This window comes from Orcinus orca, chromosome 9 (genome assembly GCF_937001465.1).
Source record: "Orcinus orca chromosome 9, mOrcOrc1.1, whole genome shotgun sequence".
Lineage (NCBI taxonomy): Eukaryota > Metazoa > Chordata > Mammalia > Artiodactyla > Delphinidae > Orcinus > Orcinus orca.
In genome coordinates, this window is record NC_064567.1 from 37,242,686 (window position 1) to 37,263,333 (window position 20,648).

At 42.5% G+C, this 20,648-nt stretch overlaps 1 protein-coding gene across 3 annotated transcripts in view; it reads left to right on the top strand.

Moving 5' to 3' along the window:
* The window catches only part of DOCK4 (dedicator of cytokinesis 4), a 491,577-nt gene extending 476,330 nt beyond the window's left edge, over window positions 1-15,247 (top strand). For 2 of the 3 annotated variants that reach the window (XM_033428263.2, XM_004269886.3), the window contains 9 exons: window positions 203-322; window positions 681-802; window positions 1,131-1,251; window positions 2,227-2,308; window positions 2,457-2,566; window positions 4,682-4,754; window positions 6,497-6,610; window positions 9,330-9,391; window positions 12,624-15,247. In XM_033428263.2, coding sequence (XP_033284154.1) covers window positions 203-322; window positions 681-802; window positions 1,131-1,251; window positions 2,227-2,308; window positions 2,457-2,566; window positions 4,682-4,754; window positions 6,497-6,610; window positions 9,330-9,391; window positions 12,624-13,052 — 1,233 coding nt within the window. In that variant the 3' untranslated portion in view covers window positions 13,053-15,247. The remainder of the gene's footprint in view (window positions 1-202; window positions 323-680; window positions 803-1,130; window positions 1,252-2,226; window positions 2,309-2,456; window positions 2,567-4,681; window positions 4,755-6,496; window positions 6,611-9,329; window positions 9,392-12,623) is intronic. The other variant, XM_033428264.2, reaches the window with a different exon arrangement.
* The last annotated feature ends 5,401 nt before the right edge of the window (window positions 15,248-20,648 follow it).

Here is a 20,648-nt window from a genome sequence, read left to right on the forward strand (position 1 = left end):
TAGTACATGCAGAATTTTAGTACATGCAGAATTTTCTGATCCTCGGTGTCCTCCCCGGTAAACTAAGGATTGTTGCTATCTTGTCAGATTGAGAGACTAGCAATATTGCATGCAAAATGCATGGTACTGTGCTTGAATCCCCTAGCAGGCACTTAGAGGAGGTACCCACTGATGTGGATTTTCCCCTTATGTTACTATCAAGGCACAGATTTTGGAATTTGGCTTGGCCGTGCATGAGAAGTTTGTACCTCAAGATATGAGACCGCTTCACAAAAAGCTGGTCGACCAGTTCTTTGTGATGAAGTCCAGTTTAGGAATACAGGTAAGTACACAAAGTGTCCATGGGGGGGCAGTCTGACCTCTGCCATTTGCTTTTTGGTAGAGGGACGGTGAAATATCCAATAGTGACATCTTTTGGTTTTCCTACCAAACTGCACCATTTTACCAGAGAGCCCTCAAATACTAAAATTGCATTAACTTCTGTTTGTCACTCTCAACCTGTATGAAAACAAAAAAGTAAATGAGAGAAAGCTTAATAATAATGAAACTTACCTTTATAAGTTCCCTATAGAAAGACTTCATGACAATTACAATGCACATCTAGTGCAGCGAAATACCTCACGAGTGATTTTTGCCCTTGTAATTGCCGTTCTGAAATATTTTGTCTACTGCCTCTTTAGGAATTCTCTGCTTGTATACAAGCCAGTCCAGTCCATTTTCCTAATGGAAGCCCTCGCGTGTGTAGAAACTCAGCACCTGCTTCCATGAGCCCAGATGGTACCAGGGTAATTCCTAGACGCAGGTAAGTCATATTCTGAATTATCTTGACACTTTGGCGTCCCCACAAGATGATCTGGAACGATTCTCTCGTTCTTCGCGGCACACTTTGTCAAATACGCAATTTCTTAATGAAATAATTAACCCTCGAGGCAGCTGCAGACATCTGCCACAGCTAAAACAGCAACAGCATGAGAAATAAACTCAGACATTTGATCATATCGAGGCAAACAGGAGACAACAAAATGGGATGTGCATATTTTTTTCCCCTTTGGTTTTATACCATGCCAGCATGTGATAAAGTACAATTCAGAGACTGAGTTAACAACCATTTTTTTTTCCCCCCAAAACAGCCCATTAAGTTACCCAGCTGTCAACCGATATTCTTCTTCCTCACTGTCCTCACAAGCTTCTGCTGAAGTAAGCAATATTACAGGGCAATCAGAAAGCTCTGATGAAGTCTTTAACATGCAGGTACTTGATTAGCTTTTTTGTCTGGTCCTGTTTATTCCCTTTCTGTCTCAATCATGAGTGTTTCCGTTCACTCTGCTGTGCTTAGGAACAGACCTATAAGCGAGCACTTGACTTAAGGACAAACCTTTAAACACTCCTGTTGCCTTATTGGTCTCTGGAGTCTACAAAGATGATTCTCTCAAAGCTCCCCCATCCACTGTAAGACCTGAGCGAGCCATGGGAAAGCCCGGGCAGGCCGTGCAGGGGGGCACTTTGAGCTCTGCCTCTGAGTCGGGTCTTCAGTTGGGACTCCTGGAGCTTGTCACCACTGACCTCTTAGCATTTCTAAGTGTTTTGTTTTTTTCCTTTTAAGAAGATATGGTTTAGGGGCCCATTGTAAGATCTCTCCACTTAGGTACATGTTGGAAATGTCCCATAATAAAACATTTTTTACAAAATAAAAAACATAGATTTTAGCGTCAGTGTAACTCTTGCAACCAAAATTTGTCTTTAGATTCGGCTGATAGGTGTTAATAGTAACTCGGTAAGATTCAGCGGAAATTTTCCTCACCACTGTCTTTGGAAAAGGGGCATAATACATATTGCCAAATTCATGCTTTGAACACATTACATTGGAGAAAATGCAAAGGTGTGTTCTCTGCCTTTTAGAAGCGCTCACCTATTGACCTGCCCGAGGCTGGGAGTCTTTGTGCTTGTGCTTTAGTCAGGGAGCCGCTGCTAACTGCTCCTGAGTCATAGGATGTATGTAGCTGAAATGAACACAAGTGCAGTCCTTTGGCAGGAGTCAAAATCGCAGATTCTTGATGAATTCAGAGGCATCCTTAGCAGTCTGAGTTAGGGAGATTTTTCCATATTTCTTACTGGACCTTTTTTTTTTTTCTAATTTGAAAAAAGAACTGATGATTTTGTTTCAAATGTGTCAGCGCTGTCTGCAGCCTCTAAGCTGTGTTTGATAACAGCTCCCATGTTTTCCAGCCAAGTCCATCTACCTCAAGCTTGAGTTCTACTCACTCTGCCTCGCCTAATGTGACAAGTTCTGCTCCGTCGAGTGCCAGAGGTCAGCGCCAGGGTGTGGGGTGGACTAAGGGTGCCCAGAGAACCTTCCAGCCCCCAGGAGCTGTGGTGGCCCCCACATGCTCAGGCTCTCTCCTCCAAACGGGCCCAGCCCACCACCCTGATGAGCCTTTCTCTCCTTCTCTTGCCAGCTTCTCCTTTGTTGTCTGACAAACACAAACATTCCAGAGAAAACTCTTGCCTGTCCCCAAGAGAGCGGCCATGCAGTGCTATCTACCCGACACCTGTGGAACCTTCTCAGGTAGTTCTTGTGGGATGGAAATTCTAGAAAACGAGGAAACGTCTGGTTGTTGCTTACGTCTGTCTGCAGAACCTCACGGTAGCTGCCAGAGGCCACCAGATAGGCTGTGTTGACGGGTCCAGCTGGGTGAAGAGCACACCTCTGCCCTGCGCCTGTTGTTAGGAATTTCTGTGTGAGCCATGTGTCTGATGTGGATACGTGGGTAATTGCCTGAGCAGGAAAGCTGATAGGGAAATGGGAAATGATTTTACCCACCTTGATCAGACTAATCTCGTTGCTGCTACTTGAACATTAGGAGGGGTGATTGGGTGAATGAGTTGGGGGGTGTCTGTCTGCATGTGTCTGTAACAGAAATTTGGAGGAACTTCTTACATTAGCCAAAGACCCTTGAGGAGACGCATGGCTGCCCAGCCACATTTCTTTTTGCCTGTACCTAACTCGAGAGAGCTGCCACGGATTCCTTGCTGAGGTACCCAAGAGTGAGGAACATGTCTTTTTACCTTTGCCATTCTTCTTTGATGCACTGAGGAGGAAGCTGAATCCTAGGGCCTCCCCTGCAGCCCTCAGGAATAAGGCACGTGGCCCTCACCACCCACCCCAGACTTGGTTTTGCAGTGATCTCTGTTAGTCCGAGTGAGAGCAGGGCCAAGGTTTTGACCCTCTGGGCCCTTCAAGCGCTTTGAAGGAGGGTTTCAAAGATAAGATTCATGTGGAGCCCTGAGTTTTACCGATTATTTGGGGAAAACTTGGGAGCAGAGGATAATAGTTATTTATCCTCCAGCTCATTTCTCTGTTTTTCTACGCCATCCTGGCAGAAGTCTGTAGCTACATCTGGAAAGGGATGAGAGTGAGTGGGGTTTGGCTTGATGGGAAGATTGTGTGATCTTCCCCAAAGTTCCAGGATACCTCATCCACACGACACTGATGTCTCGCAGAAATTATATCTGCGTGCATTTGGCTGGACCAGCTAACTGGTTTAATTTCCCTTTGTCACTTGATGTTGCGTTTGTTCCGTCTGCTCCTGGCGAGCATGTCACCAGCATGCTGGTTAGCATGAAAGACTTGCTGGTTAGCCTCTCGAGTTTTCTGCTTTGGGTCAAATTTGAAACAGTGCATGTTGCCAAAATTTCAATAATACACATTGCTCTGGTGCGTCTACTTTTAAGGACTTTGTGCCTTTTTGTTTAATATGTTAGGTAGAACCATGTAAAACTGGCATTTTTGTGGGTTAAAAATTGTAACATATTGACCATTTCATATGTTTTAACCTAATCTACGATTTAAAATGTAAAGTCCATTCACTAGAGATTTTTTTTTTTTTTTTTTTTTTTGCGGTACGTGGGCCTCTCACTGTTGTGGCCTTTCACATTGTGGAGCACAGGCTCCAGACGCGCAGGCTCAGCGGCCATGGCTCACGGGCCCAGCCGCTCCGCGGCACGTGGGATCCTCCCGGACCGGGGCACGAACCCGCGTCCCTTGCATCGGCAGGCGGACTCTCAACCACTGCGCCACCAGGGAAGCCCCACTAGAGATTTTTTGAGCTAATATTCCTCCTTTAATTCTTACTTGCATTTCGTATTGCCAGTCTAGCATTTGTATTTACAAAGAGCACCATAACTTAACTGCTTACTGTTTATTTTTTCCTTGCATTTTATTACAAAACCTATTTGCCATTTATATTTGAAATCTAGTATAGACTTTTTTTTTTTGGTGGTACGCGGGCCTCTCACCGCTGTGGTCTCTCCCATTGCAGAGCACAGGCTCCGGACACGCAGGCCCAGCGGCCATGGCTCACGGGCCCAGCCGCTCCGCGGCATGTGGGATCTTCCCAGACCGGGGCACAAACCCGTGTCCCCTGCATCGGCAGGCGGACCCTCAACCACTGCGCCACCAGGAAAGCCCTAGTATAGACTTTTAAAACACTGTTTGAACCCTAAGGGTCTCTGCCCTTTTTCCCTTAAATATAATTGAATTCTTTGTTCCTAGCCTCATCACAGCATATAAAAACATTTTTTTCAACAAAAAGGTTCAGTAATAAGATAATCATCTCATTTTCTAGAAGGTCTCACATATTAGCATATTGCATCATAAAAATAGATTCTTGTGCCTTTCCAGAGGCTGCTGTTTAATCATATTGGAGACGGGGCCTTGCCACGCAGTGACCCAAATCTTTCTGCGCCTGAGAAAGGTGGGTATAAAGCCAGCCCCTTCATCAGTCCTGGAATGTGTAATGGTTTGTTTTGTCCTCATTTCCTCCAGTCTCCCGTGTGTCTGTGTGGAAGGCAGATCTCCAGACCTTTAACGATCTGGACTAATTTGCTCTTTAGGAGATGAATGAAAGACAGTTATTTCTGATGCGTTCTTCACAAACTGTGTTCTTGTAGGATTTAACAGCAGAATCTGAGCAAGGTAGGGACTCCTCTGTTTAATGACTTTTGGTGTCATTCAGTGAGTCACCGAGGCAAGGCCTGCGCTACCTGAAACAAAGTGGCCAATTAGGCTACTTGTTCAGCGCAATGAAAGAAAGCACCTTCTCAGATCGATTCCCTGGTCCCACTTTGTGTCTGCCTTACAGAGTTCATTCTGCCAGCTCATCTGTCGTTTGCGGGGACTCAGATGCTCTTTAAGAATTGCAATCCCGTGCGTGATGGAGTGTGCCCTGCCTCAAGGTCACCTGAAAAAATGAGAAACAAACACATGGCCTAGCAGTTCATAGCCAGTTAGCATCGGTCTGTGCAACACAGCAGAGGAAGAGCAGATGAAATGCGACTTCCTCAGCCAGGGGGGCAGGGCTGGCAGCAAGGCACCCGCTCACCTCCCAGGGTCAGGCCTCAAAAAATCAGAGCAGTCCCCGGGCCAGTGAATTAAGTCACTAACGAAATATCCGTGTAAAGCGCATTGTAACTGTCTTTATTAAGAGCTCGACTGCATCGTCATTTGAGTACACCGATACATTAAAACTTTCCTTGCGAAATAGAAATCAGCAGAACTGTAGCCAGTTATTTTAAAACACACATTTTGCTTTAAAGTTACAAGTCAGATATTGATCTTTGTCGGGAGAATTTAGGAACGTGGTCTTTTTCCTCACCTTTTATACCAAAGAAAACCACAAAGCACATTTAAAAGGACCGGAGAAAAAGTATTTTACGAGTGGTAGTTCCATCCAATGAAAGTGGTAAGATAAAGAATGGTAAAATGTTGCAATTCTAGATATGTCCATCAGGTGGCAGTGTCTGCTCAGGCAGCAAGCTACTGGAAATCTCTAAAGGCTTGATGTCGTAAACCTCATCACAGAGCGGCTATTTATAACCTTGTGTGTCTTGCCCTTGTCCCTAACGGGGTTGTTCCATATTTCTGCATCTTGCTGAAGCATGGAGCAGGCAGATTACAAAAAAGGAATGATACCGTCAGTACTCCAAATTATTTTTTTAGGACATTCTTCACTATAGCCCATTGACTTTAGAAACAAGGGCCAACAGGATGGTGTGGCGTGGCTGTTTCTTGCCACTAATTCTGCCAGACAGTGGAGATATTAGCGTGCCGCTGCCTTCCCCCTTTCAGGGTGCCACTAGTCCAGAAATTTCTACTAAAAATCAAGTTTTACAATAGTCTAGTAACTACATCTTCCATCTGTTATCCAGCATCTAAACAGATCTATCATTCTCAACAAGTTTCCACACTCTCGTGTAGAGATGTATAGTTCTGTTTGACTGCTTGAGGGAAAGAAAGAGACCTGCTATCACCCAATTAAATATCAACTATAACTGTGAGGTAGGCAATTAAGTAAAAGTTCGGTATTTAGGAAGTTTCTTGTTTTTTTTTAATCCAGTTGATTTTTTCATTCTGGATAATTCTGACTTTCTTCTAAGATGTAGAGTGTTTACAGGGCCAAGTAGACCATGTGTTTTTAGCTGTGTTTTTCCCTTCCAGCTGTGAATCCTACCCCTAGCAGCTGGAGCCTGGACAGTGGGAAGGAAGCCAAGAACATGTCAGACGGTGGGAAACTTATCTCTCCCCCTGTCCCTCCAAGACCCACACAGACTGGTGGGTATTTGAAGCACTTAACAATCACTTTCATAAAATAACTTTTATTGACTACTGCAGCTTGTCCTGAATTCCTCAAAAAGGTAGGCATTTGGTGTCCTTAGTAGTATATAATTTGTTTGTAGTGTTCCCCCTCTTTCCTGAACTCCTGTTACACTAAGTCAAGCAGTGCACCATTCCTAATAAACCCCACAGACAGATTTTGTAGAATGTTCTTTTCCTACATGCCATCCTCAGAATTTAGGGGGTACCCTAACCTTGCTGAGACACTAGCATTTTTTCTATGCTATCCTGAGTCACCTCATTCTTATCAACCTTTACTAAGTCTAGCCACTTTCTTCAGGACTGATGCCCCAGTTTCCGGTAGCCCCTAAATAGGATTGACTAACTGTGATTTGGATAGGCTTATGGAAAACAACGAACAGTGCATCCGTAGTTATCTGCTGCTTAGACAGGTCTGTATTCAAGGGTCATATTTCTCAAAGGGTTCATTCAAGGCACTGAATCCCCTAGGGTGTTGGTTTAAGGAGCAAAATTCTTGGGCTTAACCTCAGACCTACTGAATCAGAATTTTACTATTTCTGGGCCAAGACCTTAGAATCTGTATTTTACCACACTTTTCTAGACTTGAGAACCACTGAAAATTATGCTTAAGAAACTTCCTTCGTGAGTTTATAACAATACTAGTTCCCCTTTCCTCCTGAACAAGCCGTTGCTTGGTGACCTGCATATGGGGGCGGTTTTTTAAGAGGGGCTACCCTGCTTTACTTATCCTATCCTGGTGATGGGGAGAGACTTTTCAACACTTAACATATATTTAGAGTAGTTTTGAAGCTTTACAAATACAACAGCCTAAAGGCAAGAGAAAATATGACACTGTGTTTTTCATGGATTTTTCTGGCTTGATTGTCCATGTTTCATTTGCTGTATTTTAGCATCTCATCTTTCTAGTTTCTTTTTTCACTAAGAAAAATGACTCTCTTTTTAAAATAAACTATGTGCTGCCCAGTTTGTTTTATACTCGCCAAAGCAAAAAGTCACCAATAGATTTGGAAAGACATGTGAGATCTCCAAACAGAAAAAGAAATAACTTTAGCCTTAATTGATACTCTGCATAAGTAGGTCAGTGTGACCATGAGAGTTTAAAACTCATCAACCAGTAATTGGTATTTTATTCATGATGTCCATATTTTCAGGCAACCTCCAATTTAAACCTGGCGTGTACCTAAAGTTGGGAACTCAAAAAGCATTTTCTAAGGAACAGTAATATTCATGGTATCTAGGTTCCTGCTCATTCAGACTTGTAGACAAGGACACTGATAGAACTACTTTAGGTCTTTCCAGAGAAACATCACCGTAAACATGCAGTACGCACAGGGGCTACTGCGCATCCCACAGTGACGGTACCGGGGAACGCCTAAGTTGAGAGGAAGAGGGTCCCAAGTAATAGTAAACCTTGACTTCTGCCAGACATACCATTCCCAATCAAGATCTGCTTCTCTATATGTGCATGTTTTTCTTCCATACTCAACACCCACAATCGATGCCGTAGGAGAACTAACAGTGATGATGGAACATGGCACACGCTGACAGCATGCCCTAGCGTGTAAGATGGAGGCCACACAACCCCACAGTGTGGGGACCGGCCACTCTTCCTGGTCCCTTAGGCTCAGAGTACACGTACGACCATACCTCTTCCCGGTTAACTTGGCAGGGCTGCCTTCCCTTCTGCACTGATTGCTGTCATGGTCTGTCCTCATGTCATCATGTGTGGTCACTGTTGGGGGGATCTGTAACTGTCTCTCTTCCCTTCAGCCTTTCCGTAGTTTTCTTATGAGTTACAGCCCTCACTGTGACATCTGGGAGAATGGCAGCTCATCACAGAGCAGCAAACTCTGAGCTCATTGAAACCTCTGTAGGCAGAATTGGGAAATCTGGCTTATACGCACCATGTTGACGGTGTCACGGCAGGCTTTTAGTATGTGTGGTTATGCTTTAGAGAGCTGGATTTGACCCACAAGTGCACACACACAGCAGTACCATCAAACAAGCTGTGTCCCGGGTGTAGGGCTTGAAAATCTGGTGGGAGAAACAAAGAGAGGGTTCTTCTTGGCCTTGATGATAAAATCCATAGGCTACCACCTCCCAGAGATAAAGGGAAGACCCGAGGACAAACATTAGGGAGAAAAATGGAAAACTTCTTACCTCTTGTATGATATGGCCAAGGCTTTCCTGTCCATTTCAGGAATATTGGGGGATGGAAGGGGAGGCTGATGTCAGTATATTCCTGGGACCTATTCTAAGCTGTCTGGATGACTTGGGTCTTCCCGTTCCTGCTCAGGGCCAAAGTCAGCAGTTATTTCCCAAAGTCTGCTCCCTGGCACCCCACACCTAAAAGCACCTTTTGAAATAGACCAAGCAGCAGAGAAGCATCTGGACTTTGAGGAAGTGGGAAGGACTTTGGACCAGCTTGGGGTCCTGTCACTGTGGTTAAAGCATCATGTATACACTGGTGACTTTTCACTAATTACCCCATGTCTTGGAGCTGCCGTCCTTTGTGAAGAATCCGTTTTGGGTGGGCACCATTTAGTTGCTCCCCACCCCCTTGCCTAGACCCTTGTGCACTAGATCATCTATATGGGTATGTACACACAGAGGGCTTTTGCAGGTAGTCAGCTGTCTGGTTTTCTGAACTGAAATGATCTCTCTGTCTTTACAGCTTCACCAGCAAGACACACGACGTCGGTATCCCCATCACCTGCTGGGCGATCTCCATTGAAGGTACAGGCTCTTGTTTAGATTGAGGCTAGAGATTGGCCCCACGTTACTTTTTTCCCTGGTACATCAATGAGGTGCTTTCATCTGCACAGACCAGGCAAAGAACCTATAAAGAAGGGGGAGAGGAAGATGGGTAAGAAAACAGCACTAGGCTTTCCCTTTGGGGAGCCTGCCATTTGTTTTCAGATTATTAGGCTTTTTCTCCAAATGGTGGCAAGAGAATGTACAAACTAGAGTGAGAATATACACTGAATTCAGAAAGAAATGGTCCCCATGTATCTCCTAGGGCATTTTCAGCCTGGTCTTTTGGTTTAAGGGACATCAAAAACAAACACGTATATTGAAAAACAATCATCAAGATATACTAAATATTCTCCAGTGCCTTCTTCATCAGCCTCACCCATTTTGAAAACGCCAAAGCCAACTTTTCCTCTTGCAATATTTTACACCAAGGTTTCCGTTTACATTAGAGATACATACTTGATCATGAAAAACAAGGCAGTAAAAGGAATTTTAAAATTTCTGGGAAACAAACTGGAAAGCTTTAAAGGTCAGACATTTGATTTGATATGTAGACATAGGCTTCTTAACATCTCTAAACATACAGAATCCCTCACGAAGGTAAAGAATAATATTTAGGGATTTCCCTGGTGGCGCAGTGGTTAAGAATCCGCCTGCCAATGCAGGGGACACGGGTTTGATCCCTGGTCTGGGAAGATCCCACATGCCGCGGAGCAACTAAGCCCGTGTGCCACAACTGCTGAGCCTGTGCTCTGGAGACTGCGAGCCACAACTCCTGAGCCCGCGTGCCACAACTGCTGAAGCCCGTGCGCCTAGAGCCCATGCTCCACAACAAGAGAAGCCACTACAATGAGAAGCCCACATACCGCAACGAAGAGTAGCCCCCACTCGCCACAACTAGAGAAAGCCCGCGCGCAGCAACGGAGACCCAATGCAGCCAAAAATTTTAAAAATTAATTTTTAAAAAAAGAATATTTAGTCTCTATCCAAATTGAATCAAACTGGCTGCAAGGATTGTCAGTCCATTCAGAGGTAGGTGTTCAGAGCTGCTATGCCAGAGGCTACTATGAGGTTGAAGTGAGTGTTGAAAGAATGATTTTGTACCTGAATGACTTAGGATTTACACATTCCATGTCCTTTTTGTTGATGAGACATTTCTAACTAATGGAAAATAAAAGGACAAATTAGCTTCTACAAACACATGGGATCACATTGTGATCCCATACATCTGTGGTGCTAAGGACTGTTGCTGGTAGAAATTGAGAATTGGGAAGGAAACCCCCCCCCAAACGGAGAAAATTGCAAAGAAGTGTGATTTTGTTTGCATTGCCAACATTGCTGATGTCAAAATTTGCTGGTGGGTGCAAATTATTTGCTAGTTTGGTTGTCATTCTGTAGAGCAGCTATTAATTGTAAAGTACATGGGACTGCATTCACCCTGAGCCATTGACTGTCATCTTAATGTGATGGGAACAAAAGCAACATGGTGTTTCCGCATCGTTACACTTCCCCTTGCTTGCAAAGAGCCCCTCGTGTTGCTATGGAATTCACACATGCATTTTTTACTTGATTGTGTAGAGTAGTAGTAAGACTAGGAATTGATTCTTAAAAAATAGAAAGAATCGAAGGGCTGAAAATGTTCAAGTAGTCACCAAATAGTTAGCAAAGTGGTGTATACTGTCTCTCCACAGACCTGCCTATGTTCTTACCGGCCATAGGTAGCTTCGTAGCCGTATTTTTACAAAATAGGTTTGAAGAGAAAATGGGTGGAACATTTGTGTTGTAACTCCTGGGTTACATTAGAGGGCGTAGTGCTACCAAGTTACAAGCTTTGCTGTGCTTAGAATGCAGAAAACTCCTTGACTGATAGTTTTATCAGCAAATAAATGATGGAATTAACCCTGTGAAGACTCAGCTTACCTGCCTTATTTTGAACTTAGTGTCTAATTTTTAACAAAAAATTGCAGTGAATTTGGATCTCTTAACTAGCCATGCTTAACTTTAGGCTCCTGCTAAATGAAAGGATTTGTGTCTACTAGCATTGTTTTTGTTTCAAAAGAGAGACCAAGGTAAAGTTGGTCTAGGGTAACATTTCTTGGTTTTATAGGCCGTTTATGTGATACATGAAAAAAAATGGTCTATGGTCAAATGAGTTTAGGAAACACTGGGCTGAACAAAGTCATTTAGGTTGCTTTATTATAAGACCTTAAGAAGCTAATATGCTTTGAATGGACTCAAGGAGTACGTAGGGGGCAGTATTTCCCGGTGGAACCCTTAGGGAAGTAGCACATTCCAATGCCAGTGGGGCTAGACAGCTAACAAATGAGTGAAGGAGGCCAGGAGGCCTCAATGTGTTGGGGTGGGAATGGTGGGAAAGTGAAGAATTCATGCCCCATCCAAAGGGGACAGCCCTGCTCAGCTTCAAAATAATATCTCCAGTAAGAGAAAGTGAGCAGTTGTTGCTAGAACCTCCAGTGGTTCTGCTGAGCTAGAAAGGGAAGTGGTATCTCCAACGGGTTTGGTTTTGTTTTGGTTTTTGCCAGTTTCCTATCCTTCAAACCATGGGACTAATGATATGCCTCTGCATTTTCTCCCTGAGTACTTTTATCCTCTTTCTGTCCTGACCATGATAAAGAGTAAAGTGGGCAGTGAGGTGAACTGAATGGACTGGCGGCCCTGGCAGATAAATGCCTGATGTATATGTGCGGTTCTGAGGCACGCCAGCACTCAGATTTGAGTCTGGGTGTCTGCATGAGTTTTCCAGGGCCGGCAGAGCAAAACCCCACGGACTGGGAGGGCTTCAACAACAGAAATGTATTTTCTCACGGTTCTGGAGCCTACAGGTCCAAGATCAAGGTGCCACCATTCTCGGTTTCTCCTGCAGCCTCTCTCCTTGACTTGCAGACGGCCACCTTCTCCCTATGTCCTCAGGGTCTTTTCTCCGTGTGCATGCGTCTTTGGTGTCTCTTTGTGTCCAATTTTTTTTCCTAAAAGGATACCAGATTGGGTTGGGGTCCATCCTGAGGGCCTCAATTTCACTTACTCGTTCTTTAAAGGCTGTATCTCCAAATGTAGGCACATGGGGTGGGGGGTGGGGGTCAGGGGATAGGGCTTCAACCTAAGGATGGGTGGGGGACACAGTTGAGCTCATCACAGTGTCTGTCAGTGACTCTCTGCTGTGTCTCCCCCACCCCTCCCTTTCCACTCCGCACAGGGATCCATGCAGTCTTTCACCCCCTCTCCGGTGGAGTATCACTCCCCAGGACTCATCTCCAACTCCCCCGTCCTGTCCGGCAGCTACAGCAGTGGGATTTCGTCCCTCAGCCGGTGTAGCACGTCGGAAACCTCAGGCTTTGAAAATCAGGTGAACGAACAGTCGGTGGCGCCGGGGTCAGGCCACAGTGGGTCTGAAGAGCTGGTGCGCAAGGAGAGCAAGACGCCGCCGCCGTACAGCGTGTACGAGCGGACTCTGCGGCGCCCGGTCCCGCTACCTCACAGCCTGTCCATCCCCATCACGGCGGAACCGCCCGCCTTGCCCCCCAAGCCTCTGGCGGCGCGATCGGGACACCTGGAGAATGGGACCAGGAGGACGGACCCCGGCCCGCGGCCCAGACCCCTGCCCCGGAAAGTCTCCCAGTTATAAGAAGTCCCTTTTCTATTTCCCTGCCATGAATTCTCTGCCGTTTACAAGAAATAAGAGGTATGGTGAGAAGACATTTAGTGTAGGCACTTTAATAACTTACTCAGATTTGTCTTTAGATGAATGGAATTAAAACTCACTTGTTAATAGAATGTTGCACAATATTAAAAGTTACTGATCTCAAACGCCAGGTGTTCCAAGTATGGCTGAATTTTCATTACAGCGTTTCTCATTTGGAAGTGATAAATAGTAATAAAGCCTTCTTTTGTATCTTTTTATGTTCACTTTTTTTACATAGTTTAATCTTAAAACCAATAGAATATTGTCGAACAATATGAAGCGTGATAATGTTGTATACTTTTTACTGAATACTTGATACTTCAAGAAAGCTTATTAAGTCTATGTACATCCTAACAAACACAATAGTCCTTATTTTAGAAGACTTCTGTAAATAAGGTGAGATTTCTGGCTCTTTCTATGAACAGATTGATAAGTGCACATCTTCAGAATTAAAAGTTAAAGCAAGCTAGTGAGACAGTAAACTTAAGGGGTTGCAAGGATTGGGACTGGAAGCGGTTTTGTTCTTGAAGCAAAATACTTCTTTAAGGTTGCTTTTGACCTTGGCTGATGTCTACATTCTTAAAACGCTACTTTACCAATGGGTTGGTAAACCCTTTAGTACCCTGGCACCATGGTATCTACTGTATTTCTTTTCAAGGTACAATTTACTTCCAGAGTTCCAATCGGGTAGATGAAGCAAAAGACCCTAGGAGAAATGTTTACTTGAATTTTGTGCCTCCTCACTTGATAGTTTCCTCTACCAAATTTGTCACTAAAGAAGAACAGATGTTCATGTGTTAAGTAGGCACAAATTAATGTGTCCCATTAACAAGAATTCAGGAATCAATACAGGACAGCAGTAAATTAATAGAGTAAATGAAGAAACAGAGAGAAAACATATTAGCATGATTAAATGGCAAAAGGACTTTGAAAAGGCAAGGGCATTAACTTTCAATCCTGCACAAAATAAGGAATTCCTCACAACTCTCCATGATTACTGATGGAGCTTGTCTTCTTAGCTAATCCTGTTGTCCTTTTGTTGAAGGAGGATGGCCGTAGACCACTCTAGCTTGAATACTGCAACACAGCATCTTAGATCTAGATAGGGACGCTCATGCCACAGTCATAGGAGTGTGAAAAAAGCACCTTGTATGTGGTAACGTATTTTGTATCTTTGTTTTCTTTACTGACTGTTTATAACACTCAACTGACAATAGATATGAACTGTATTTTAAATCATACTGTTGAATATTTTCCCTCTTTTGTTGGGAAGCTCAATTTAGTTTAACTGTGTATGTTTTTGTTGATAGCTTACCTGGAAGGCAGTGACAACTTTTTTATATTCCCTTAATGAAACCATTCAGCAGGTATACGCTGTTGAGGCTGGTTATAGAGGTTTTCTATAATAAATGTTCAAGTATTTTTGTACATAACTGGTTAATTTTAATAAGAGATACCATTATGTGTAAAAAAAAGTAAAAATAAAAGCAAACTGTTGTGGATGCAGTATGATTGTTATAATTATGCCAAATACTTTATGTACGGAAAAAAAATATTTGTACATATGTGCTTCTAACAATAATTCTGCCATATTGACTTTACAATTTTGAATGTCAGAAAATTAATATATGTTAAAATATTTATGTTTAGTGAAATTATTCATAATAGAGAAAAGGAACATGAATTTTAGCTTTGTATCTTGCAAGTTTTTCGGTTGAAAATTTCTTGAACTAGCTTTTGCTTTTGATGATAACACTTTGTGTTTGTAATCACATCCTTAAATATATATATATATATATATATATATGAAGATCCGTATTTCTGTTGCTTTAAAGAAGACTTCCTTCCATTTAAATAAGGTGACATGCATAAGATAACAAAGCTTCTTTGATTTCCTTTTCCTCTGTAATTTAATAGATTCCTTGACTAGTGCTTGGGCACAGTATAAATCAGTGTTATTTGCTCTTGAAGCCATTTAAAAAAATTTTTTTTTTTTTGGCAATGAACAGTTGATCATGTGTGTGTATTTCTGAAGCAGCTATATAGCAGAACATTTCAAGAGATTCTGTTAGCCTAGATGTTCATGTTGGTTGCTGCTGAATGGTAAATATTAAATAAAATTACCTGATTAATCTTGACATTTGTGTTTACTCCTGTCATCAGCATATCTTTACCTGGAACAGAAGCTGTGTAAATAACTGCCCAGTGTACAAAAGGAATAGTTAGTTGAGTGCTGCTTTTGCCAGTTGGGCAAACTATCTGCCTGCCTGCTTTCCTCCTGATTTTCATAAAATGACTGATTGATAGGAAATACATTTAACGCTGCAAAATCCACTGACTACCAAGTCTGTTAATAAACCCCGGCTTTTAATTTTGTGAGATGCGTCAATGCTATGTTAGATTTACAACATTTATGTCACTCAGTGCTAAGCAAGCCCCTGTCTAAAGCCTCTGTTCCATTAAATACCAAAACCCATTTAAAGGTCATGTCCATGTCTTCCTGATTATTTCTCAACATTAAGTGATTTTTAGAGCATTTGGGGATCATTTTCATTACCACTGAACCCACGAGTCTTTCGATTCTACAAGCCTCATTACAATATGAATAGCTTCTTTTCCTACCTTAGTAGTCTTCTCTTCAGATTGATATTTTCTCTACAAAACAACAAAGAACATAACAAGTTACACAGCTTTGCCTTTATTTGATCTTTACACATTAAAAGATGGCTTTATCATCAGAATAAATAAATTCTTAGTTACTGAATGAAATAAACCTTGTCCTCATTACATAAGGATACCGTTCAAAAGACTTGAAAATTTGACAGAATACCAATCCCCCAACATAACTATTATTTTTACATATTCCTTTTGTCTTTTTCTTTATGCATATATGGCATAGTTTTCCTCCTTTGCTGAGTGCTGGTTTCCCACGTATCCCAACACAATCTAATGATAATACAGGGCTGAGATCACTGCCCACTACCATAAGGGGGAGCACCACCTCAAAAGAGCTTTGGCAGTGTCTTAGAGAGGCAAGGGCAAAATCAGATTTTATTGAAATTCTGGAGTTTTGTTTAAGGTAGATCTTTCAATGAGCAGACCTTAAGATTGGGTAAAGATCATGATATAATTGTTGAGGGTTGGTTAGAAACAGCGGGTTTGAGGGGTTCTGTTAACTGATACTTTCTATTGACAATTTGATGGGTCTGTTGAGAAATTACGTTATGAAAAATAAACTTATTTACCTGGCAAAGAGACTCCTGGAAGAGTAAAGTTATGCCAGCAAACATTGGAATAGTGAGGTCATGTTCATGTAGACATAAGCTGTATAGAGTAGATGGTTTCAGTTTTCAACATGTGTATTTTACATAGTGCTAATCACGGTGTACCTGGATGGACTACTCTTATTTTTTGTTTAACGTTACAGTAAGTATTTTCATGTTATTACATGTACATAAAAAGCGAAGTATATATTCCCACCATTTACTTAGCCATTCCCCTATTAATGGACATGATATCGTTTCCACTTTTTCACTACTACAAATAATACCACTGGGACTCTTCTGACATACAGCTTTTTCCATGTTTTGGGTTACTTCTTTAGCATGGAGTCCTAGACTAAAATTGCAAAGGCAAGGGAAGGATGATTTTTGTAGTTACCTTGCACACCGGCAAATTATTTCCCAAAAGAGTTGTACCAATTTTAGTGCCACCAGCAATATTTTTCCAAGATTGGATATTGATGGAGTGATTCTTTGCCGTGTGGGAAGAAAATATTGCTGCCTTACCTAAACTTTGAGAAAATGTTACTAAACCAGGTAAGTATTTTACAGAATTGTGTGTAAGGAAGTTGATAACCTACAAAGAAAATGAAAAGGAGAAATGAGACAACATTAAAGTAACAGGCACTAACAGTACAGCGTCTACTGAAAATACTTCATCTCAGAGAAGAGCTTGCTAGGAAGGCATTTTAGATTCTCTATTTGTATACAATACTAGAAAATCCCCAACATTCTGAACACAAGTACCATCTCACTTATCCAGTTTACCCCTGTCATTCACAATCAGTGAAGAAGCCAAAAAACCTAGAAGTGAGGGCACTGACCTGAGCAACCATAATAAATGCCAGAGTGCAATGTCCCAAAGAAGATGAGGCTAATGAAATGCTTGATGTGTTTCAATTTACCGAGAGGAGATTATACTTTTGTAAGATAGTTGAGGGATGGATAAGAGAGGTACCTGGAAAGCTATGCAAGTCAAGGGGGAAAAAATGAACTCCAGAAAAAACAAAAAAAAATGTTTAGATAAGTAACGTAATTATAGTATACCATGGGGGTCAGCTATACGTAATATTTACATAGTCATGGAAATGCAAAATATATATTGGTCTAACTCCAAATTATATTGGAAGGATGAGGGTAAGGAAGGAATCTGTATATGGAGAATAACAAATTCTCATCTTCCATATAGGGATGTCAATCAGTAATGCCTAAAATTTAAAGACAAGCAAAAAGTAGCAATTTAATATACTTTAATTTAGATAAAAGAGCAAAAGTTAAGAAATAACTTGAAAATGATGGCCCCTCTGGAGTGAAAATGGCTGCAGGACAGGAATGTTGCAGGAAACTCCTGTTTTTCACAATGGTTTAAACAACTGTATGCGTATTTGACTGTGATATACTTTAAGAGATTTTTAAAAATGATTTCTACAACATTCATTCAGATACCACCACACTGGTTTCACTTATTTTTTTTCCCCTCCAAATCGAAAACAGATGTGGATTTGGAGCTCTTTGCAAAGCGCATGCAGAGTTTGCCAGGAGATTTCTACTTCAAAGGCATGGATGTGGCAGATAGTAGGAAGTGAAGGGGAGGAGTTTCTGGTCCTATATGAAACTCCTCTGGGAGAAGTGGTTGGCAGTAATACAAGCAAATTTTAATTCCATTCATGAGTAAAGCCCATCTGTTAAGTCATTTGCAATAGGTTTAAGGGGCTGGCTCCTCTTTGTTCTTTAGCAGCAGCACTAAGCAGCCAATAGAAACAACTTTTAGACAGGTCTGAAAAGAATTCTGCACATATCCCCAGTTTACAAGTTCCGTTTGTGTCAATAATGTGAATTTTCTCATCCTGAAAAAAGCACACACAGGTCTTAGCGTGACTGACTTGGGAACAAGAGGCAACAGTTCCACATTATTTCCCTCCAAGAGGGAGAAAATTATCTTATTAGAAAATAATTATTTTAAAAAAGGTAAATACACAGCATTAAAAGAACTTCAAGCCTGTAATGAAACTTGGCAGAGGGTCTCCTGGTACATCCATCATCCCTCCCCTCACTGTACCTCAACCTCTTGCCTCACCACCTACAACTTACCCAAGTCCTTGTTCCAAACCCAGAAAAAGGGGCTCCCCTCATCAGGATTATGCTCTCTACCCATGAGTTGACCCCACCTCACCTCCCTCTGAATCCTTCCCTATCTATGAGGAAGTGAGGGGGAATCTGGCTGTGACCTTTGATCGAATTAATGCAACTGATCTGATGGCTGGGCCTGAAGACAAGAACAAATATAACTAAATGTTTACCAACTTCAGTTAACTTTTCTTTTCTCCCTTTTTTATTCCTCTTGGTAAGGCAACTGTCTGAGCTTAAGAATTTACAAGTTGGCATGAAATTTCAAAACTTATGTAAGAGAAAAATATAGCCAAGATGAAAGAGCAAACAGACTAAAAAAACATTTGCACCATATATGACAATGTTAATATCCTTATGAAGAATTCACCTAAATTGATTTTTTAAAATAATAATTAAGACTGTTAAGAGACATAAGTATTGGAAAGGAAGGGAGAAAATATGCTAATAGGCAAATAAATAATTTACAAAAAATGAACCATAAACAAACATAGTAAAATAACTAACTGAACTACTAATCAAAGAAAAACAAATTAAAACAACAATAAAGTAACATTTGTTGCTTATGAAATTAGCTATATGTATAAAATGACAGCACCCAATTCTGGGAAGAGTATGGTGATAAGTTGTCCTCATTGATCTAGCTGGTGGCACTAAATTAGGATAACCTTTTTGAAATGCAATTTGGCAGTATGGATCCAGAATCTAAAAAATGGTCATGTCCTTTGAGCTGTAACTCATGACTGGAAATCTATGAGAAGAAAATAATTCAAAAGGCAACATGGGTATATGGGGAAACAACAGGCAAAAATTTAAAGTCATAGAAACGTTAGTATGGAGATGGCTACATAAAATATAACATCCAATCAAAAGAATGGGGGGGTGGAGCCAAGATGGCGTACTAGGAGGATGCAGAATTCACATCTCCTCACAACTAGGGCACCGGTGGGGGACCGCGGACACCTAAGGGGACGGGAGGAAGCCCCAGCGACTGGGTAGGACGTGGGGCGTGGGGAGAGTGAAGACGGAGGAGAAGCGGAGGCGGGATGGGACTGGTGCCCCTGAGGGGTGGGTGGGGGAGGGGAAGGGATCCCACGCCCAAAGGGGGAAATTGGGGAACCATTGGGAGGTCAGAGGATCAAAAGGCACCATGGCCATGTTTCCCCTGTCCACTTGGACACCCAGGAACCTGTTGAGATCCCGGGCCTGATCCTCTGCCCACCGAGGCCCCCTCCATCCATGTGGGTCCTAAGGGAGTGGGAGGGAAGGAAGGGGGAGCAAAAGTAAAGGCCAGACCTCCAGACCAGGACCCCTGAAGGGTGGTTGGGGGAGGGAAGGAGTTCCTACACCTACCACCCATGGTTAGGGGTCCAGTGGTGATGGGGGAGACCCTGGGGGAGACAGTGGGGGAGGGAATGAAGGAATGGAAGGGAATGGGGCCTGTCCACTTAGGCACTGGGAAGCCTGTTGGGCTCCTGGGCCTAATCCTCTGCCCTCGGAGCCTCCCTCCTGCTGCACAGAGCCCAAGTCCCGCTCTTACACCCCCTCCCAGGACCCTACTTCTACACTCAGAGACACCCTCCAACAAGCTGGGCCTAAACCCCACCTACACACCCTCACTCAGAGCCCTACCTCCAAACTCCAGAAACCCACTGTCCAGAGGCCCTCCTTTCAAGGTGCTGCCTCTCCCGTTCTGCGCAGGTCCTAAGCAGAGGCCCCACCCCATGCTCAAATGTCACCCTCCAACCCACCTAGGTTCCACCCCACCCAAAACACGGGTCTTGCTTAAGTTCCAACCCCCACCTAAACTCTGCCCCCATAACCAAGGCTTTTCTTCTTTTTTTTCTTCTCTTTATTCCTCTTTTAGATTGAGGTTATATTTTACCTTGTTGATTCATTGTTGTTGATTCTTTTATATTTTTCTTTTTCCTAATAAGCTTATTTTTCTAATTTTATTTTATTCTTTATACTTTGTTAGTGATCTCTCCTTTGGCTTGTTCTCCCCCCGCCTTTTTTTTCTTTCTTTTTTCTGTTGTGGTTCTATTTTACCTTGTTGCAATTGTTTCAATTATACTTTTATTTTTCCTAATGTATTTTTTATCTAATTTTATTTTGTTTTTTATTCTTTGAT